At 40.3% G+C, this 24217-nt stretch overlaps 1 protein-coding gene across 10 annotated transcripts in view; it reads right to left on the minus strand.

The window, feature by feature from the left end:
* Nucleotides 1-24217, minus strand: part of ptprub (protein tyrosine phosphatase receptor type Ub) — a 160031-nt gene that overhangs the window by 91845 nt on the left and 43969 nt on the right. For all 10 annotated transcript variants that reach the window (XR_003051617.1, XM_017037722.2, XM_025061881.1 and 7 more), the window contains exon 2: nt 19027-19158. Coding sequence is in view for 9 of the 10 variants with exons in the window: in XM_017037722.2 (XP_016893211.1) it covers nt 19027-19158 (132 nt within the window). In the remaining variant the exon portion in view is untranslated. The remainder of the gene's footprint in view (nt 1-19026; nt 19159-24217) is intronic.

The raw sequence follows: 24217 nt of genomic DNA on the forward strand, positions 1-24217 counted from the left end.
GATATAAGGGAAATAATCAGCCGTAAACATGAGTGTATTTGACTTTTCTTATTCCACCCTCATTCATTTTTTGCTGTCAGAATGGCATGAGGGAATCTCATGCAAGCGAAGTATATAAAATGATAAATGTAATGAAAGCTGATAGTTATGGAGCGCCAGTGTTGTTTCTGTTGTATAGCTTTTTATTTATTTATTTTTTGCAAGGCTCGCTTTACAAAAAGGAAAAAAAAAAAGAAAAAATCGATAAATCACAGTACACCAAACCTTTCTTCTCCCAGACTGACTTTCTTAGTTTTAAAGCAGACAACTCTGGCTCGACTTCACATCATGGTCTGCCAGAGCTTTTATCTGCACCTCTTGCTTTAAAAGGATAGAAACTGTCAACTGCCAAACTCTGAAGCAGAGCAGCATGGCCATTAGGCAACCGTGGAGACTACTGTGCGTTGTGAGAGTTTGCGAGAGTAGCTCTGTAAAGCTTCGCCAAGCCCGAGCCTGAGGGAAGCGCGCAAGCTCCGAGCTTTACATCCATGCTGCGTTCATCAACCAGTTTGTCTCCAGTCAACAATGGAGACAGATGGACGCAGGGCAAAGGATCCACCGGTTGGCACCGTAGTATTTGCAGCCAGAAAGATGGGCTTAGAGGAAACTTTGTGGAGCATGAAGACCAGGGTTTACCAGGACTGGGGAGGTGCTAAAGAAATGATCTACCTGGACTTCAGAAAGTTTAGGTTTACCTCCTTCTTTATACAGAGAGAAACTGCTGAGCAAAAAACTTTCTGTATCTGCTGTACAGTATATACACCGGATAGTTTTCAGTCGTTTTACAAGACTTTTTGTGCACACCTGAAGGTTTTATAGAAAGATAGATCTCTCTTTTTTGTTTGTGTTGGGGTTTTTGGGTGTTTGTTTAGAAAATTTCAAGTTCATCATCCCTGCACAGATCATTTTTTCTGTCTTGTTCTAAACCAACATATATCACACACTGAACAATGAGTTCACTTCAGTCATACTTATAATTCTGTGTCAATTAGTTCCACTGTTGTTGACGTAACGTGTGAATTTTCTATTTCAACACGTAGAAAAAGTGTTTACAGCAGGAAAAAAAGATTTACCAAGAATTTATAATTCATTTGCTACAGTCTCTCAGTGGTGGTTTAGCTGTTTTCAATCAGTCTCTCAGTTTTCAGTTATGCAGATGATTTCTGATTGTTATAGGTGATAACGACCACACAGTTTTATTTCCTCTGGGGATTTTCAACCCTCTGGAAAAGTCAGACTTAATTTTCACTAACAGTGTAATGAGTTGAGACTTAAGTGATAGCTTTGTCTTTTTGAAAATGCTCTTCTCACTGTTTACACAGCGACTCGGCCGATTTTTAGCAAACACTGCACAAAATGTTTGGAGAGAAAAAAACTCTGTTCCCAAAGTTGGCTCACTTTTACCTAAAGTTTCTGAACTGTGTGCTTTTCTGTGTGTGTTGCATTTAAGAGCTTTCCCAGACAAAATCCCAACGGTGTTCAGAAGAGCACGGAGCGTACGATTCTGTGTGGTGCAGTGACCTGTTGAGTCTCTCGAGGTGCGAGGTCTTCTTCAGATAAAACCAAATGGAGCCACGGGGAAGAAGAAGAAGAAGAAGAAGAAGAAAAAAAAAACTGAAAACCAGCAGAAATGCAGACGGGCCTTTCAACTGAGCAGTGAGGATGACCTCACGCTCTGGACGTCAGAGGGCAGATTCTCAGCTGAGGTAGAAACAACCAGGCTGCAACTGTTCATGTATTTACATGTGAACACATTATTGACATCTGCTGCAGGCTGTTATTCTAACACATGCTGGAAAAACAATCACAAACTCAAGCAGCATCTCCACAAACACCGTACAGTACGTTCAGACTCGAGTCCGCCTGCGTCGGCCTCGTCTTTGAAGTGCGCCGTTCCTAGTAGTGTGGGCACGTTCGACCCGTTTAAGCCGTGCAAACAGGATTAGTCTGGCTCTTCCTCCTAATTAATTGTCCGACTGTTTAGCCAATACATCTTGGTTATCTTGCTCTCTAATCATAGCAGGAGACAGCACCACTCTGAACCAGTGACTGGAATTTTGAACAGTCCGTGCCTTTTTGTAATCAATGTTTGAGGAATGCGTGGGGGATATCTGCCTTATTTCACTCACCCTCTAATACAATTACAAAAAGATTGTCCTGCGCTATGAGGAAATTGTAGTGCAACATTAGGTTAGCGTCTAATTGGCTGCCCGTCTCCACGGGCAGAATGGGCGAGGAGACTGGGGTTCATTTGGAGGGATTAACTCCTTCCACCTCCAAGTGAAGTGAGAGACACAGCAAAGAGTGAGGCTGCGTTTAACTGTGAAGAAGCTTCCGGTAGACTGGGTGACCTTGACATGAACAAGCATACGGCTCAATAAAAGAGGAAAACACCGCCCACACACAGTGGTGCCCTCACTGCTAGACACCTGTGAGCATTCAGCGATGAACGTGGACGGAGAGACAGGATGATCCTGATGTTCCATGAACAAACCATCTCCGGAGGAAATTACACCTGAGATCACATCAGGTGTTCTGTGTCTGCTGCTGTATTAGAGCCGGCTGAAATATTTGAAATGAAAAAGAAACGGTTTGAATGTGATGCAGGCTGGTCTAGCTCTCTGTCCCTGGGTCAACATAAATCAATTAAATAAACAAATTGAAGTTCCTTATTCATCCAACAACATGGAAATTCACAGTGTGAGTCATCGTAATACACACACGCTGCCACAGGAGGCACCATTAAGCATGTGGCTGCCCTGGGGCTCGAACCTAGCACCTTCTGTGAGGAAGGCAGATTCGTAGTGTCTGTAGAGTAAGAACTTCTACACTATAACAAGTTAGAGCGGGACAGTCGTTCGTAAATATTTTTTGCAGCACTAGGACCCACTCCACATGTCGACAGAGTCACAGCTCATACTTCAACGCTCCACTGAACTTTATTTAAACATTTCTTTAAATAATATATATGCAAATAAGCACATTTCACGTGGCAGATAAATATTTTTAAAAATATAGTAATTTTTATTAGTTTCTCTTATTGGGCCCTGTACTCCCAGAAGACGTGCCCCCCGATTTGAGAACCGTTGCTGCTAAAAGGGATTGTCCATTCCCACAGCAGTGTGTGAAGGTGTCCTGCAGCCCAGTGAAGGACGTCCACTGCAGACTGCTGCTACCACTTCTTAATTTTGTTTCATCAACAAGTTGGATCTGGAAACTCCCCGTTCCCTTCGCAATGAAAACCCTGGCAGAGTAAAAGAATATGAGTTTCCCTAGAAATCACGATCATGACTCTTCCTACTGCTCCCCACTGAGAACATGGCCCTCAGCAAGGTGACAAGGAAGCAGCCCACAGCACAGTGGGAGCAGGAACTTCATAATTGTACTGTCACAATAAAAGTGATGCAGAGCTTCCAGATTTCCAGTTTTATAGTGTGACATTAACTGACTCCGAGGTAAATCAGGAGATTCATGGAGCAGAGCTGCGTCCTGTTGTCTGACGTAAATCAATTAGCCTATACGGAAAATATAAGTCAGGATGATGGGACGCCGCGGAGACCCCTGCACTTCTTAGGTTTGTGAGTCGTGTAGATTTTCAGAGCCTGTTTGAGTCTGATGTAGTTTCTGATTGACACAACGTTTACGTCCTCCTAAATTTTCACAGAGTGACAACGTAAATTTTCATCACCGTCGACGATTTGTGATTTTCAGCGGACTCTTTTCAGAAGACATCTTTGCAGACATTTTCTTTTTTGGAATTGTGGTTCTCGCACCAATGTCTGGGGATCAAAATATCAACTATATTAACTATCAGTGCAATATCATTTCTTAGTCCTCTGAGTGGCTACGAAAATGTATAAATCAACAGCCTAATTTGATGAATTCCTAAAAAAACGAATAGCACGTTTGATCGCCTTTAGAATGGTCTGGTTTCAACAGCCAAGAATGTGAAATATTTTGGCATGGTGTCCAGAGTCATCAACAAAAGTTAAAATTCTAGTCAAAATAAAAACAATATCAAAGCCCAGAAAAGGTATAAATACATGACTTTTTAAAGAATTTAAATTATTTTATTTGCCTTGAGCGCTTTAATTTATCAATGAACAAAGTCTGCTCCACAGCCTCAAACTGTTCTTACGCAGGTAACTACAATGGAATGATTAAAATACGTACGAGATCAGACAAATGTCTCATGAGGACATCAGTCCACTTCTGATCAGGACATAAACAGGTAAAGTTTATGCAAATAAAATAAAGAAAATTTCCAAAGCTTTATTCTGCCTTACACTGCCTCCTGTAGATAAGACTGTAATGGAGCTACTTACTGCTCCACCTCTGCAGCTCACCTTTGTTAGCTACCAAAATAGTCAAATATATTTATAGAAAAAACAAATAGACAACAGAGAAGCAAAGGCTCGAGGGCTATTAACAGGAAGATTTATGTAACTGTTCATTAGGAAGTGTTACATCACAGTCAGGACATTATTGTTCAGCAGCTGTTCTCAGACAGCCCTCTCCAACGGTCATTAGTTGGACAAACCTGAGAAACTCTTCACTGCAATGACAAACACTGCAGAGAGGAGGAGGGGACGGGGGAGTGGAGGGGAGGGGAGGGGAGAAGCCACAATCGAAATAACCTCGGCAGCATCTCTGATGTTCTTTCCCTCAAAGTATTCAGAGGTTTGATTTTTTTTTTTTATTCTTCCCTTCTTCCGCAGAAATTGATAAATTTCAAGCTGCGGCGAGCACAAGCCACATTTTGATCGCAATCACAAAAGACAGACGCCGTTTTATGCCATTCACTGCCTATAATTGCAGTCAATATTTCTGCAGGTAGGAGGTGCTGAGCAGATTTGATAGAGGCACTTAAAACAATAATGACTTGGACTATGAAAGAGGAATGGAACGCACTAATCCTACAAATGCTAGAAAAGCACAGAAGGCGCTCCAGAACTCTGCCATAACCACGCTCCTCTTCCTCAACTCTGACATTTGTAGTCGCAGCAGATTTTTTTTCTTCTTCTTCTTCTTCCTGCAGCCTGTCCATTATTAAAGAAGCCTCGATGTTCCTCACACATATAATCATTTCGGACTGGTTATTATCCTCCACTTCTGGGGCGACTCGGAACAATCTCCAAGCGAGCTTGGCCTTTCTTGTCTAATCCTTCTTTTCTGCTTTCAGTGCAGCTCACAGAGAAGAGTCTGCATCACAAGAAGAGGCAGAGTCTTTGAAAAAAAAAAGAAGTCTTATAAATTGTGCATTAGGGAAGGGTGTGACAGTTTGGTCTGTTTCAACACTCGTTCTCTTCTCATAAAACGACAGGTGTTTCGGTCGTACTTATTACTGTGAGTGGTGGATTTACATATTTTACCAGTTAAGACACAAGTACAGACCATAAAAAGAGTTTAAAAGTAAACCAGGCAGAAAACTGTCAACTGTCTCCTCAGCTGTTTCATCCAAAGATCAATTCAAAAACATGTATTTTTACTGGGAATTAATATTATTTACTTTTTGTCTTGTTTGTTTTGACAGGTTTACTTTGTGATTTACCAGAACAAAAAACAGCTAACAAAAATAATGACTGTTATTTCTTTAAACAAATAAGTACTTATTACAAATACTTCAATTTTAAATGGCAATATTCTGTACATAAGTAAATAAGTGACAGCAAGTTGTAGAAAAAAATATTTTAAAAATATTCTCCACAACATTATTGATATATGTATATGTTTATATATTGAATATGTTTCCTAAATACATGTCCTGGTGAAGTAGAAACACTACATTATCATGTTGTGGTAGTAGTAGTAGTAATAGTAATAGTAATAGTAATAGTAGGGATGGGGCTAAATACAATGTTTCCGGTCCAATACCAATACTACAACTCGGAGTCTCATTTTCCATCCCGAAATTTTGATCAATATGGGAGCGATAGCAATCCTAGAGTATCGGATCGACAAATGACCAAATAATACATATTTAGAACCAGTACAAATCATTAAATCAGAGTATCACACAGAAATCCACATACTGTACTGCAGTAAACCGTCAACTTCTGTGTATATTCAACATCAGCGAAGAGCAACAAATGACAAAACTTTAATTGGCTCTGACTAAAGATGTATTTCCTCAAATGTAGTAATTAAAACAATAAATCAATCCTGACTTTGATCGCCAACACATCCACATATATTTTCTCCATTTATTACGAAGAATAAAGTTAAACCTGCTGCATCTGCTGGTGCTGCCGATGTGGAGAGCAAACAATCAAACGTTTCAAATACGCTGCACGTGAAAGAAACAGACATTTTCTATCACATTGAAGGGAAAACCTATTTTCATATAAAGTCACCCACTGGACTGCAGGTAATTCATCTTTGTTTTCATTTGACTGCAGCGTTCTGTCTTCATACACTACACTACAGTGACTCAGCTGGGAGACAATCAGGTTTTCCTCGTGTGACTGGAGAATAAAAAGTTTGTGGTAGCTGGAGGTGATAATTGTCATCAGTCGGGTTAAAAATGGAGGCTGACGACAGGTGTAACCAACACCACCAAGTCTCACCTAGCTCAGACCTCAGACATGTTTTTATTTACACACCCCACCTATTTTAAAACTCATATATTCTTAAATCATTGTCTAAATATGTCCTGCTCTCAGCCACCGGATACTAAGACTAATAAAAAAACACATAAAGGATAGAAGGAAATAAAGGCAAAGGTTCCAGATGGGACTTTATATGCAGACGACCTCTGCTGATCTCACTAAAAGACAGGCAACAAATGCAGGCAGAGGTACGGACCCCCGAGACCTGACATAATATATGACTTATTGTGTATAATTCAAACAGCCATCCATCACCACCGAGTCGCGCCAGGTCGTTCACATTCGTTATCATATCAGTTAACACGATTTAATGCAAATGGCTCCACCCAGAAGCAGCCCCTACATATCAATTATAGTGCTGTGAGCAACTGGAGTTATTACAGTAACACATCTACGTTACTATTAATTACTCCTGAGAGCAGGAGTGAATGAGGAATGATGGGAATGGAGGAGAGATTCTGCAGAAACACGAGGAGGAAGAGGAAGATACTCAGAAGGTACTCGGTACTCGACGACTTGGGAGGATCCTACATCTGAAATCCATGTTATTCCAACAAATGGAGATAAAATAACCTGCACTCAGACGACTCCTCCCCCTCCCCCTTCTGGCAGCTGAATTGCCACCCACTACGTCTGTGGACAAACTCCACTGAAATCATTAAGTCTCCCAGCAGAGGATCAATGGCTGCACACAGATTCCACTCAATGCCATTTACAGGGATGTTGATGACATTACAGCAAGTAGCTCTTCCTAAACTGTCTCTAGTGTAAGGACACTTAAAGAACATATAGTTGTGAATAATTCAGGTGTTCTGTCAGGTCAGCATACGCTGTCAGAATAGTAACTGCAGCCTCCTGCGCATGAGCACAAGAGAAAACCTTTGGACGCATTCACCTATCCAAGCCATCAAATCAGCATACGCCTGGAAGGAACACATTTAATCCAGTTAATGCAGTACATCTCATAGAGTACAACTACCGGAATGCAAAATCACACATATGCTACTCTGATAGGTGGAATACCTGCAATCAGAATAGTACACAGTATCCCTAACCCAGACTCACAAACTTAAATAGAAATAATAAAACAGTATTTCTGATCTATGATATTTTTTCTCTGAGATTCTTTGAGAAACATAATTCTTTTTGTATTTGTTAATAAATGTATGTATTGGTTGTTGAGCTCCTACATCAGGGATGTATGTGGTAAATTGAACAATGTATCTTTTGTGCAAAACGAAAGTTTAAGTTAATAAAAGAAAGAATAGCATATAGTGTAGGAAAAACTACACTGATAGGCGAGCGTCATATCAAGTTACAGTGTACAAATGTAAAGGTATGCTAACTGAGTTAAAATCCATCCTTTTACAAAGACGTGTAGTGTTCTGATAAGGAATGCTCAGGTATGCTGTTATGCTTATCTGAAAAAACACGTGTTTTTGAAATAACAAATAAGAATGCATTCACCACAGGCTCACGGGTTCCATTAAAAATAAGAAAGTGTTTGTTTTTGGTAAATGTGTGCCATAAATGATATAACCCTTACATAACTAAACACAGCAGAAGAGGCAAGTGTGCATGGTTAAACAGATGCTTTATGGGTAAGTGTCGCAGGAGTAGACAGTTTGCAAATCCTTCATGGCACAACCAGTCCTCCCACTGGGACCAGTGAAGAACTGACTGTGGTCCCAGGGGAACGCGGGGCGTCGCACTGCCAAAGCAGCTGGTGGATTCACACTCCCACAGGAGTTCCCTGCATTATTTCCCCACAGAAAGGCAGTCAACCTCACACTGAACATAAAGGAGGCGCTGGAGAATAATGATATTCAAACGGCAAGTCAGCAAGACGGCAGTAACGAGTGCAACGGTCTGATTGTGTAGCAAAATGAGTTTGGTGTTATGAAGACCGGCGCCTGTATGGAATGTTAATAAATCAGTTTAACGTACATCTTAAATGCACTTCTTTTCATTATGGAGCTGTTGCACACTAACACGGGGCACATTTACATTAGCCTGCCCAGGGTTGAGTACTATATGCAGGGCCTGCAGTCATTCCACTCCAGTACTGCTGAAGTTGAGTAGTCTCATATGTACACTTTATATACTCTACACTGCTTATATACAGTATATATATATATATATATAGCATCAGACCAAGCCTTTCATCCTGACTGCTCAGCTACCAGCACTCCCTCTGCGACCTACTGGTAGATCCCGATCTACTTGGGCACCCCTGCTGTAGATACTACCAACATTGACGTGCACTGCAACTGATCATCTGACAGTCTTTTAAAGTGTAAAAACAAGAAAATCACTGACTTGTCACAGTACATTAGCCACAATTTACAGGTTGTGCTGATGTTATTTTAATAGGGGTTTCAGTAGTAATGTCTTTTATCTTACGTTGACTTGTTTTTTAATTCATATAATTTTACATATACTTATACAAGTTATACACAAATTTGAAATTTGGCAATTCTGTGTTGTTGTTGTTGTTACATTTTTGGGGAGTAAAATTACCATATTCAGTCTGTGGTGTCACGTACTGTGTTGGAAAAACTAAATTCTTGAACAGAAAAAATAGAATTTACCAAAACTGACCTTTGGGCAGCTGAAGATAAGCAAGAGAGATATAAAGTAGGAGGATGAAATGTTTTGTTTGTTTTTTTTAACATTTGTTACATTTTTACTATCTCAATATTAAACCCCAAAAATTGTTTTTTTTCCCTGCTGATGTCAATCCAGATATTTCACTGTTCCTCTCTTTTGTCTCGCATGTCTAATTCAACTGTATTGAGAAATTTGTTACAGGGTGGCAAATAAAGAAGATTTTGAGAAAAAGGGGGTTTTGTTTTTAAACAACTTGCATGGCTGGTGATCTGTGAAATCTCAGAGATACAGAGAAAAGTGTGGGCGAAGGAACGCGGCGAATACAAAAGATTCATCCAGAGTCTAGATCACAGCAGTTGTAAGACTGTAAAAAAAAAAAGAAATACTCAAATATTAAAATATTAAAAACCCAGTAGACAAAAGTTCAATATTTACACATGCACATACAAAAAAATAGTTGTCTTGTTTTTTAATTTTTTTTTTCAAACTTGTGGAGCCTGGCACACAATTAAAGCTGGACATATTTAACTGGCGATTATGTTGTGTTATATTTCAAAACTTTAAAATAAACCATTTTCTAGTCACAAAGCACTGACTTCAATGGAAACCTGTAAAAATATTGAAGCTTTGTAACATCTCAGATCTAGCTCCATCATTTTTTTCTTTTCCCAAAACTGAAACAAACATGGAAGTTTACCAGATTGTGATCAAAAGAAATCCCCCTGAATTGTACAAAGCAGTTTAGACGTAAGTGGAAGATTTCTGGAGAAATACCTGAGTATTTTTCACAAATAAAAGATTTCTTTTAACTTTGCTTAGAACTTTCTGACTTGTATATATGTGCAATAGAATAAAATGTCTGTCATAAGGAAACACTTGTTTAAAAGACAGGAGGTTTTTTGGGTTTCAAAATTTCTACCCCAGCAGAGAACGAGAGAGAAAAAAACAACACTAACAAATGATTCAAACATTCAGTTTTCCTAAAACTTTTGTATTAAAAAAAACACCATCAATCTATGGCAAATAGTCATTAAAAAAACACCAATTATGTGCTAGGAAATCTAAACATAGCAGTGTGTGTGTGTGTGTGTGTGTGTGTTGTGAGGATGCTGCAGCACCAGTGCACTTGTCGTCCACTTGGTCATTTTCATGAGCTGAATCATTATGCCTTTAAATGACCAGCCACTTCATCTCACCTGAGTTAAGGTGAATCACAGAGAAACTCTATTTGGATTCGATCCCAGCTGCGCCTCCTGAATCTCAATTATATTGTTAAACCAGCAAACTTACACATGAAAGCCCTCGAGCTGTCCCTCTAAGGCAGCACTAATTAGATGGAAACTACAACCCAAGGAAGGCTGCGACACAATTTCTCTGTGTCGGAAAAGAGACGGCAAGAGAGGGGGTGAAAAAATATATAAAAAAGTAGCTAATGAACTCTCCGAGACGATTCTGTGGACGGTCTGAAATGTTCAGCTAGAAACTATAAAACCATCCTCCAATGTGTCTCATGTCATTCACCTTCATTATTCTTCTTCTTTATTACCCTATGGGTAATGGCCAATCAATGAAGCGAAAGTGCTTTATTGCCACACCACTGCACACGACGAAATGTAACCTTTAACCCATCACCTAAGTGACCAAGAGGAAGCTCAAACTGAGCACCAGGGGGCAGTGTGTGGGGATGGTGCCATGCTCAGTGCAGCCTGGAGGCTAGTGGATTCGAAACCTGCGACCTTCCGGTTATAAAAAGAACAGATTCCAGAAGGACTTCCGCAAAACACGTCCACATCCCGACTCACCGAACCTGTGACCTTCCAGACACAAGTCCGCCTTGTTAACCACCAGGCCACCACTGCCACTGAATCTACCATAGCTAAAAAGGTTTTGTGTAGTGACAGTCTTTCTGAGAGACATGAAAAGGAAACCAAATAATGACATAATATCATCAACACATCAGTGATTAACTCACCGGTTCTCTTCTGCGAGGAGTTTCTGGCAATAATTCCTGGCGTTTAGCACAGTTCTCGCCACGGCCATGAACGCCGCTGCAGTTTTTCTTTCCCGTCAAAAACGCTACAGCTGCTGATTTCTCTAATTACTTCCTCCTTCTCCGACGATAGGTGTGTTAATTAGCGAAATCAGATGGTGGAACGTGCGACTGAAATGAAATCTTTCAGACACTTCAGCGACATGGAGCCAGACACTATCCTGTTGAAAGCATCATTTGTCCTCGCTAAGTAGAGCTCTCACAGTGATGACAGGAACCAAACACCGTGGTAGGAACAACACCACCTTAGAGGGATCTATCAAGGGCTTTAACGGCGACATCATCATCGCCAGCATTACACCTAAAAATGTACTCAGTATTATGAACGGACATCTGTGTGACAATGAGAGGCAGAACAATCAAGTACTCTTCCACTAGGTGGCACCAGATGGGTATAGAAACATAAAGAAAAAGAGAGCAACTCAGAGCTGTAGAGAGCGACTCAGAGCTGTTGAAGAAGATCTTAGCGTGTGTCTTTCTTCAATTCCTGCAAGTATATCAATGATGTGTTCAACTAAACAGGCCCATTCATTTTGTTTTGCTGTACACTGTGGGATTTGTCTAGTGAAAAATAGACTCTTCATACACAGACTCATGTTTAAATTGAAATTTACAACAGGGATGTTGTTCCACCAGGGCAGTTGTTGAACCCAAAGCCGTAGAAAAGGTTTGAAGTCACTGTGAACAGAGCAAAAAGTAAAGCAACTTAAATGGTAGAAAAATGTTGCTGTTAGAGCTTAACTTATCTTTAAGTAGAGCTAATGATGAATAAGAGCAGAGTTGTCTTTGTTAAACGGCTGTCACCTCTTCACTAACCAAATATTTATTATCATCTGTTTTTTTTAAATAAACACTAGCCTGCTTCTTATTTGTTTGAATTTTATTCATCATCACACAGTTTTATCTTTGAAGACAAGCTTTCCCATTAGGGCGATAAAAGGCATTCACCAGAATTATTTATGCTTTATTTACTGGTATTTTTAGGTTTCAGTTATTTTATTCTTAAAAAAAAGCTATATACATACATACATATAGATTTATATATATATATCCAAATTCTAACGTCTGAATACCTTAAGGATAGATATATTTATATTACATGAAAAAGATGCCAGTGGATTTCTCATAAAAAACGTGTGTTATTCTACCGTTAGAGTTGTTGAGCGGCTGAGTCACACACACCTGTCAAAGTCTGTCAATGTTAAAAACTTCTCAGTGCATCACATCCAGTGACAGGTTACCTTCTTGGGAAACACGGTGAGACGCACTGGTAGTTACTCTACAGCACATGCAGCTGCAACTCTGAAAGTGTAGTGAGTTTAACAAAGGACGCAAACGTCGAATCTACCTCAGAGTAATGTTCATGTTTGACAAATCTCAGACCGTATTTGTCATTTACATATACAGGCAGGTTCACTGGAACAACACTACTAACTCTGAGGTACCAGACATCACAGTAGGCTGCTTATTGGAATGACAGTGGCATTTCATGACACCCATTGTAAGTCAGACTACACAGAGTGGTTTGACGCCACACAGTGCTAATGGTTTGTGCTATTGCAGGCACGGGCAAAATACGGCCCGGGGGCCAGATGCGGCCCATTTGGCTTTTTAATCCGGCCCGCCAAACCTGTCCAATTTGTCATTGATTTGTCTTTTCCTGCAATGTCTGCATTTCCCCAATAGATGGCATATTTTACATGTCATTTGTCCTATTGTGGCCCGCAAGTTGAAAAGTTTGCCCACGACTGGCCTAACAGAAACAAAGGTTTGATGCCCGATGTTACCTGATGGTCTTTCTGTATGGATGTTATTCAGTTGTTGTTCGAGGTGTTGGTTTGGAAGTGGTACAAAAATACTACGTCAATGTTAACTCTCTCTACTTTTACTCTCAGTCTATGAATTCATGGTATCATTGTGAGGCTTTGGAAAAGGGAATGATGAAAGACTGCAGACAAAATTAGAAAGAGTCTTAATGGCACCTGATTTAGGAGCTGGAGCTCCTGCTGCCTGCCTTTACAAATAACTTCATTTTATGAGCCTCGTAATTCCTTATTTTGCTCCATTTATTGGATACGTTTTACGGGAAAAGTGGTTGAATAGTGAAAAGTGAATTATCAGCGGACAAGGCATGATTCTTTCAAATGACATTAACTTCCGCACTACACACACGTACACACACATACACACCGTATGGTAGTAAAAGAACCAAGTTTGATCACGACATAATCCCTAATAACGTGCGCTGCTAATTATTCCAACAGCAGCTTCACTCCATATGAAAAAATAAAACAGAATTTCTGTCTTTGAGCTTCTCTAAAGTGATAGCTGAGCATCGATATGTTGAACTCATTAACACACATGGTAATAAGTGTGAACTGCTGGATGAAGGGCACTCTAAACAACAGTGTACCGTATGTCGTCGTCTTGACCTTTGACATTCATTTAGTTCTTGTTTGGAAGGAAATGAGACCGAGACTATAGCATTAGCGCCAAAGTGATCCTTTAAAATCTCCACATATGCCTCCCTAATGAAGTGTGTCTGTGCATTTATTCCACTCTTCCCTTTGTCTGTATTTTCAATTTGACCAATAACACAGAGGAAAGTGAGGCGACGGGGCTGTAAACCAGTAGCGACAAGGTTACATCACTGTTGCCGTGTCTTTCTCCTGCTCCCTACCAGAGTCAGAACACACACACGACTCCACACACACGTCTTGTGCACACACATGCATTCACATACAATTACTTGCTATGCACCAGTAGGGCAGAGAGAGGCCAGCTGACAGGAAGAGGAGTGTTCGTACTTTGACTACATTCAGCCGGGCCCCCGCTCCCTGTGGAGCTGTGAGGAGTCGTGCACAGGTGCAGTGTGTTTGTGGTGTGTCTTTCAGGAGACAGCTGCTGTAAAACGGTTACAAATTCTTTCAATTCAGAGTTTAAGAACTTTTCTTTATTTGCAACACTCAATTTCCTTTCGTTTTGTTTGGTTTTGCCCACAACAGATATCGCAAGTGTTGCTAACGATGGCAGGAGTTACGTAACAACGGTATGTGTGTTTGTTGCAGTGAAAGTGGCCTAAATTGCACTTTTAAGAAATGTAATTTTCTAGAACCTTCTCTACATCAACCAGTTTTAAGCAAATTTGCAAAAAAGAAATTAATCTTTGGGGGAAAATGTTAAACTTTTATATTGATGGTAACCTTTTCAGTAGAATGATGGACTGGACCAGATGTACAGTCCAGGAATGTGGTGCCACGAGGTAAAGTGAAGGTGCAGTGGATCCCAAACTTTCTCTACTTTCTGGGCCCCTCTATGGTTCAGTAAAACTTTCCGTTATTAAAAATAAGATCTTAATTTGCAATATTTTGATCAGGTATTCATTTTGCACCTCCTTCAACTAGTCTGTTTTCTTGCCGGTCACTTGTTAAACATTTACAGGATTCAGCAATATGCTGTGTTACATATAATCATTCCATCCCCCCGCCCCAAGGAACAGCACTGCGCCCCACACTTTGGGAACCTCTGGTGTAGTCAAACAGAGACTTAAACCAACAACCAACACCTCTCTCACAGCAGACGTGTCTTTCTCTTCACTCTGCTGTATCTGTTCATAGACACAGACTGATCAGAGTTCACCATCAGTGACACACACACACACACACACACACATACAGTGGTCTGCCGTGTGTTGCTGAGGCCAAGCAGGGGTGAAGGTTACAGATAGTAAGGATCAGTAATCGTGACATCGTCCTCCACAGTCAACTGGAACTGCAGGAAGCTACAGATCCTGATGAGACGTCTGTGTTTTATTGTATGAATTAACTCTGTTAAGGTCATTTGATTAAAGCTGCTGCCACAGCACATGTCCATTAACCAGGCCCTGACCCCCTGGTAATGCAGTAAGGCGTGCTTCATGTACGTCTTAACCTTGGTCAGACCTCAGGTCCGGTTTTGGTCTATTTAGAAAGTATGTGGCGTTTGTCTCAGGATCAAATGTGAGAAGTGAAAAGTTTTTAAAAGTGTTTTTAAAAAATAGCAAGCAATGAAAGAATTTTTTTTAAAAAACAAATAATAAATCTGTCCCTGTGTCTCCAAGCTGTGATCCTGTAGGAGTTTGGTAACCGTTTTGGGAGTTCCGTAAACTTGTCCCTCCACTCCAGTCAGTCTGTAACCCCTGGTTTATTCTTTTGTTTTCCGGTCCGTGCTGTTCTACCACAAACTTTAGTTTAATAGTGTTTGAGTCAAAACAACAGAAAGTGAACCGCAATTTCCAAAAAAAAGTTACTTCCCCATGTTTGGTACGAGGCCCTGGAGATACGAGGAGAAGCTGGTGCCGGTGATAAAGCTGCAGAACAGAACGGGAATGGGAATATCAGGTAATGACACAAAGGATTTGGATCTTTTCCCATTTTTCTAAAGAGGTTTTACGTTGAAAATGACAAGTGAACGAGGTAATAAAATATTCTATAACTACCTACCAACATTAAAACATCTAGGCGATATTCGCCAAACTACCTCCAGAGATTTACAAGGCCCTTAATTGCTATAATGCCTGATTATCTACATACGTTTTAAGTAATGAGGAAAGATTAGTCAGAGTGACAGACAGCAAACTGCTGTTTTGCACCAACAGAAAGAAAGAAGCTGAAATGATGGGTGAAGCAAAGGTAAAGGTAAGGATCCTGATGAAATAGTTCAGCCTCACTTTGTCCATTGACTCTTTACCACATTTGACATGATGTGATGAAGTTTGAAATTTCTGATTATAAATGCCAAAAATCTGTGTATACGGAGGCCATAACACAACACTGGTAAAAAACTGTTTAGAACCCACTGGAGCAGCTCTGTAACGGTCTGAGCTGCATTAAGATAGTAGTTTGGATAAAACCATTATTGTGTGTTGTATATTTGGAATGTCCAATGTTCACAGCAATGGTTTTTATAGTTTAGTGCTACAACAAACCCAAAGGCACAGAAAAAAAACAAAAACTATAAGAGTTACATTTCGGAAAATGTCAGTGCTCTGTTAGCATCAAATGTCATGGTACGTTAAAAAAGAACTGAAATTACAAATCAGTGAATTTTCCCAAAGAGAACATCCCAGTGCTTATCTATTAAAAAGAAAATCCTAAAAAGAAAATTAAATAAAAAACATGGCACTGTACCTTCTTAGGGGGCCCATCCCTTATTTTGGGAACCATTATTTTAGACTATGGTACAACCTCATTTCTTAGAATCTGAGAGTTATTGCTGCTGTGCCCTTGTTGACCAAGACGTCACTGTTGTGGTTTAAATGGCGACTCATTACTGACACAGCTGGAACCGCCGCTACTTGGTCATCGGTGCTTGTAAAGTCTGCGCGCGTTGTTGAGTCTGTTGACACTGACGTTACCGTTGGTTGTTATCTTCTGTCTGACTGACATAAACACTACATTCCCTGGTTTTTAATCCTAATTCTGCTTCGGCTTTAAAAATATCTTGAGCGCCACGTTTTATCTGTTCCACCTTTTGTTTGACATCTGAGGAGCAATTTACGTCGTTAATAAGTCATTTTTAACTGTGTTTAATGTTTTCCCCTCAAGTCAGCTCTGATGCACTATAATGGGCTTCGCTGCACGGCCATAACTTCTGAAGCTAATAAACCAGACTTTCAGAAAATAAAGTACACTTGTTATGCAGACAGATTGCTCTTCACAAGGTCATCATCCCACGAGCCTGACTTGTTCATTAAAACAGCGAGAGTGCGGGAGTTGATCAATAGTGACCAGACGTCGCCAATCTAATTCAAGAATGAAAGGAGACACTGATAAAAACGGCCCATTCTTAACACATTCCATCCTCCGTTTTCTTTTTTGTTGTTTTTTTTTTTTTTCCAAGACAATTTTCTATTTCATGACAACGGCGAGCTCTAATTTCTCCTGGGAACCACAAGCTGCTGCTATCTCAGCTGTGTTTACTAATCTTCCCTCGGCACCAATTTCTCAGCCCTACAAAGTTAATGCTGGTCCGATGTAAATAGCCTTATCTCATAAAGTCTTGTTATCCCCCACCTTGGCTGCACATTGTGATACAGGGTTGAAAGTGAACACGGGGGGAATTAAGCCACAGAAAAAAAGGGGGGGAATAAAATAAACATTTCGCCTGCCAGTCGCTGCAGTGGGCTGATTTACATGAAATAATACAGCGAAATGTCAGGATGCACTTGACGGAAGCACAAAAGAGGCAGGAACGTGAGTTATATATTGCGGCTCATGTGCAGCTGAAGGAGGAGGGACTAATACATTCTGGAGAAACCGCCTGCAGAATTTCCCAACTCATCTCTTTTAGAGTCTGATCATGTGATTCTGTCTCCCCCTGTGCTGAGACCCTGTCCTGCCTCAGTCCACCTGTGCTACACTCCTCTACTGAATCCTGGGATTGCTTCAATAAATGCTACGGCAGCAGGTTTTAATTAAACCCACAGGGAAAATTGTTAATTATTGCATCGCCTGCCGAGAACTGGCTCATGGCTACGGGCGAATTTTGTTACTCGAAAGTAGATGATACGCAGGTGTACGAGCTGCAGTTTGTGTGTTTGGGGGTAAAAAAAGTGTGGGATTTGTCAAATGCAGAATTCTATTTTTAAGGGACGCCCGTGGACACGAAGGTGGTGGAAATTAATATCTAAAAACAACAGCACAAATCCCTGCAGGATTCTTTTGACCCATGGAGACAGATCACTTCAGTCTCAGGAGGACGGACCGTCCCCATTGGCCCACAATTATTGCTTTTTATACGATCAACAGCATTAAACAGTGTCCTATCTGGGCGCTTTAATGTCTGTTCATTTCAGCTTGTGTTGGGTTTTATATCTAGTACTGAAGCATCTCCTCTGCTACGAAATCATGTTTTTCCTGTGTTGTTTTTTCCCCAAACTTTTCATGTTTTTTTTGTTTGTTTTGTTTTTTCCCCAAACTTTGCAGCTATAAAACGTCAGAACTTCCTCCTCTCTTTCCCCGGTGAAGAGAACAGTTTTGTGCAGGTTTTAGTCCCTGGATCATTTAAATTATTACCTTATTAGAACAGTTTTGTGCAGGTTTTAGTCCCCGGATCATTTAAATTATTACCTCATTAAAAAAAATGTGACTGATCGATAAAAGTGCAGTTGGCACCTCAGAAATATTGCGTGGTTCCACTGTGGAACAGATCCGGAGGAGAGACCACTGCTGGGAAGCTGAAACAGCACTCCTTTCTTTGTCCGATCCCTGTAGGTATTTGTTAATGCAGAGATGGAGGAGCGCCTCATAAACTATGCATGCCATCTCCCTCTGGCAACCACCAGTAGAGAGGATGATGGCAGGAAAATGCTGGTTCCCATTAGTCCTGTGGGGCTGGTTAACATAAAATTATCCTTGGGCTTTGCAGGAAGTAGACAAATCTGGGGTTAGCGCTTCATTAAACCTGATGCATAAGGAACACTGGACATCTGTAGGCACTGATTTATACACAGTCACCAGTTTTGAGAGATCTGCCTTAGTCAGTTTATTCTCTTTGACATTAATGACTCAGTAACCAGATGAACGCTAATGAAGCTGGAAACAAACAACTCCTCTTCTTCTATTCTGCTCATTGTTACTTTGAGCCGAGAACGAGATGACGTTTAAATATTTCTACAAAAGACGGGCCCATCGAGGAAGTTAGTAAAAACGAAGAAAAACAAAAAAATTGCCCACTCACCCCGCAGCAGGTCGGAGCTGGCGTAAGGTGACGTGTACGTTCGGAACAACAGCCAATCAAAGTCGTCCTCCTCCCCCTGGGTGAAGTCACACAGATTGGGGTCTGAGTCCTCTTCAAATGTACAGCCAGCAGCTAGAAAAGAAAACAAGGAATTTAAAGAAGGGATTCTTCAAAAGAAAACAGCACATGTAGAGTCGAAGAGAAACTGAAGGATTTGAAGGAAAAAAGATTTTTAATGTTCATAAATAAAAAGATTTTTAATTTGTCTTATAACTTTTTGACTTCCCGTGTTATGTTGAATCCTAATTATGGACGACGGCCACCTGGGCTAATGACAACATGCTCATCAGTGACGATACTTTCATAACAGCGTTAGTGAAATCACTATATTTATAATTGACAATTAAAATATAAAGATTTGACATTAAACATTAATGTTGTCATTAATCAAGATCTTTTTCTCGTCTGAGTTAATTGCACTGCTGCAGCGTTGGTTTTCATGTGGGCTTTATTTTTTAATGATGTCTTTATATACAGGACAACTGGAGAAAGATTAATTATAAATCAAAGATGTCTCCCCGCAGAGCAATCTTCACAGCCCACCACAACTAAACGTGCATGCAACCGCACTAATCACTTCTCTTCCCTCTGAGGTTAAAGCACTGGCTCAGCCACACAGCAGTACATCATCCCAGGGCGACCAAAGACAATGGTCTGGACTCCAACCTTCAGCCACCAACACCAAGTCTTTGACAACATGCAGAAACTGTATCGTTGCCCTCTGTCAGCAACAATCAGGCGGTGATTCTGTCACCGTCTCCATGTCGCACTTTTAAAGACCAGATCAGGAGGATCATTCCTGTGCAGCGACTGCACCAAAGGGAATGTGTTAATGTAGGCACAAATTCTGTCAAATCATCAGTGATGAGCAGCGGAAAGAAGTACGGAAATAAAATAGGTGTTGCTCAAGGCAAAGGTGATACAGATCAAGAAAAGAAGAAAATATTAGTAAAAAAATATATGGATGTGTAATGATAATGCAACATTCACATCAGGAACAACCCGATTTGAATGTAGCATTAGCGACAATTTGGAGCAAAATATTCAATGAATTGACAAAGAAATATATAAAAATAGACCAACGTTTACAGACCAACAATAACATTAAACTGAATATTTGAATTATACCAATATTGACCTTAATTTTTTATAGTAAAATCAGAAAAAAACATATACCAGATCATTACAAAAATCTTTATTTAAAAAAAAATTATTGGCCAGAATTTATATGATTTATTTTTATGTATATTTACCAGATTCTGTCCAAATAAAATTACAAAATATTTGTACTGCTCTAAATAGCCTAAAACAGGGTACTACTTTACAACAATTTAGCTCATTCACAAAATAGGCAAAAACAATTCTAACAGTTGGCAAGAGCAGACACCCTGGGGAATCTAACCTCATCATAATACCTCACAACCTGTTACTGCAGCAGCCAAAAAAACTAATTATTAAAATAATATTTAAGAGTTATGGCTTCCTTGTCTCTGGGGTCCAGGAAATGGGCTGCAGTGAATGCTCTTTGCATCTGTGGCCATATTTCACATTAGTCCATCAGTGTGGGGATGACAGTGCAGCAGTGAGCAGTGGACCTGCACAGCCCAGTCTTCAGAGTCTGAATCAGTAATAAGTGAAGCAGAAAAGCACGAGATGCAACACAGTAATGACAGGAATAGGCAGCGACTAAGTCTGAAGGTGACCTGCGTGGGTTAGGGCTTTATTGCCGCTCCGTCTTCTCTCTAATCTGCCATTAAACAAATGGTCACGATATCACAGGCTGCAGGTAATGTGGCGCCAGGATTTTAGTTCTCATTGTCTGAGATTACTGTCCGTTATTAACAGGTTAAAGTGTGATTAGTGCCACAGCACTGACAGAATATGAAAATAACTGACCCTCCAGAGGACGCACAGGGAAGCAGCTGTGTGAAGCAGCCCTTGGAATCTGTCGGGAATATTCTTCTAAATGTTCTCCTTCCATAATGACCAGCATTTAGTAGAAGGAGGTGTTAACATGCATAAAAATTCATGATCCCATGCACACTTCAGCAAATTATAGAGCAAATATATATATATATGTATATACATATACAAATACATACATATACATATATAAACATATATGCTTATATACTGTATGTATGTATATATGTGTATAAATTTACAGATATACATATATACACACATATACATATACAGGTAGTATAAAGATATACATATATGTGACTTTTTCACAACACTTTAACGCAGTGTTAACCTAAACATTTCTCACATCGGCCACAGTGAAATATCCAACATATATTTGTTCGTTCCTCGTCACTGAGAGTGGATGAGGTCCAAGGTGATGAACCTCCTTCAGGTGCTGTATTTAAGGAGACACAAACACACTGTGTGTGCCCTACAGCCAGTCCATTACATCTGACTTTCACCTCCACTGATGATATGATAAGCTGATGTACATCTAACCATCATGTAAGTTCAAGCCGTGGGGCGACGGTAAGAGCCGAGCAGCAGGAGCGACGGTGTGAGTTTCTCCCTCTAGGTTTGATTTATCGCCCCGTGCTGGGCTGTTACAGCACAGATCTGCTGCCGAGGCCAGGGGTTAATTGTCCCACACTCGGGTCTATTTCTAATAGAACTGCCAGAGATATGGGACCTGACACATCCAAATGCTGCTACTATATTATAGCCTGCTGCTTTGGTAAATGAAGCCTGCACACTCCTCCTTTTACAGTATTGCCATTGAGCAGAACTAGGAAACTGGGATCGCAGGCCAGCAACAGCCCGAGAGTGTCATCTCCACAGAACCCGCCCTGATGAAGTCCGGCTCATCCATCATGACGAACGCCTCACCTCCACCGAGCCTCACTGAGAGGACCGGAGAGTGTGAAGAGTCTTAGCAGCTATTTTTCATCTGATTAATTACACTGGATTTTAGAGCAATGACTGGGGCAAAGTCAAGACACGGCCAGGACTTTGGCTCTGAATCAAACACATTTTACTGTTCGCTTCCTTTAATGCGTTGTTGAATTACATAAATCAAACTCTTGTTATGCAATTCTATGTTTTTTTCCCTTATTGTATGTTTAATGTCATGTTCAATGATAAATGGATGGATAGAACAGTATTAATCCCTTGGGAGTTCCCTTCAGGAAATTAAAGAAAATTAAAATATAAGTAAAAAAAAGTCAACATAATCATGTTCTATCCGTGTGAATGCCAAACGGTAGAAATAAAGAAGCATCTGAAATGACTGAAAAAGCTCCAAGCTGCCACACTTAATGAGGTTAAGGAAACCCAATGAATTCCTCAACACTGATTATCGGTGCCTGTCAGCCAAGTGCATCTGCAGGAAAGAAAAAACTAGTGCAACAGTTGACTGAATTAAACTTGTAACTTGTGAGAGCAATTAATGAAACCGGTCCAATTAACCAACACATTTGTTATTTAATAACTGAAATAAAGATTGAATTAGGGCTATCAAAATAAATTCATTAATTGCTCTAATTTATTTGTGAAGATTAATCAGACGAAAACACACATGATGAATAGTCATAATAACTGAATAACTGTCATACCCTGTGATTAATCAGATTCAACATTTTAAATGTTTGACAGCACTAAATTTGAAACAGGACATGATGGAAGTTAGGGACGATTCCTCATGTTACAACTTCCTCTTAAAAAAAAAAAACTAGTAATCGATCAAATTCCTGGAGTGATTCCATCACGACCCAATCTGTACCTGTCAATTTAAAGTAATGAACTCAGCAGCTCTCAGGTGATTTTTGTTTAAAACTTTTAAATCAGTAAAAAGGTGTTTGCCTCCGATCTCACTTTGTCGCAGCATTTGTGGCAATTGGCAAAAAATGTTTCCAAGTTTTTTTTTTTGGGGGGGGTGGATTTACTTCATCAAAATGCAAATTCCTCTGTTTTTATCAGCAGTTTGTTCAACATGTCAGCCTATTTGGCATTTTTCATTTGTTTACTTGTTATAATCCTCTGCCCTTCGCTCTAATTAGAGCCTCTGCTATGCACAGAGAGTAGCGTCAAAGTCTTTGCTTATCCCCTTTATTTGCATATGTTTTAAACATCAGGACGCTGGACTAAGCCTATTATTCCCAAAACTTTCCACCTGAACAGGTCAAACACAGCCAAACTGGGAGTAAGGGAACTCAACATAGGGGGCGTTGTATCGTATAGAGGAGACTTATTCAATTTACGTTATTTAAATTATTTAATCACACGTTGCCTTGAGGCAGAGATATCATGTCGAATTGACTTAAACTTGAACTAAGTAGATGTTTTGTGATGTGCACTAATCTGGAAATGTGTCTCCAAACATTCCACATTCAGCAGCTTTCTAACGTCACAAGGTGGCGCCGCCCATACTGCCAATAACACCTGCACCATGATCAGCGGATTGATTTACTCGTAAGTGACTTCTGGATCGCTTGGTATTCAGTGTCGGGCTAGGTTTTGTTAGCTCAAATGAACACCAGCTTAATAATGTAAACACTTGAGGTCATCAGTGAGTAGTGGGTCGTCTTCTGTAACAACACAGAGTAGACACTGGCTGAAACATACGCTTAGCTACAATTACGTGAAGACGCCGACGCCATGAACGTTTCCCCGAGGGACCACGCAAGGGAACGACCTCTGCATGTTTCACCGCAAGGTGGGCGGAGCATGCAGAGGATATAAGGGAATATAAGGATATGGCATCATGTATTGAAAGACCACATCCATTCACAAGGCAAGAGGGGGAAAAAAAACTACAACGGGAAAAATCAGAAGAGTAATAAGTTCACACAGCTGGGACCCCGCACGGCTCTGGAGATAAAATCCTCCGGTCTTTGTTGTCTGACACAGATCAAATTCCCTGTGAAAATGCTGCCAATTTCGGAACACAGACCAAAACACTTTGAAGCACTGTCTTATTTATAAAGAAAAAAAACACTTAAGGCTGATACATGGGCTCTGAGAAACTACAGGAAACCGATGCTTTAATGTCAACTCCCGACCCTTTGCCCTTCATTATCTGACAGTCAGAGTGGATAATGAACATCAGCACCTACCAAGTCACCTGGGAGTTGTTGTGTGTTGACTTGGATATTTGTCATACCATTGT

This window comes from Cynoglossus semilaevis, chromosome 13 (genome assembly GCF_000523025.1).
Source record: "Cynoglossus semilaevis isolate Cse_v1.0 chromosome 13, Cse_v1.0, whole genome shotgun sequence".
NCBI classification, from domain to species: domain Eukaryota; kingdom Metazoa; phylum Chordata; class Actinopteri; order Pleuronectiformes; family Cynoglossidae; genus Cynoglossus; species Cynoglossus semilaevis.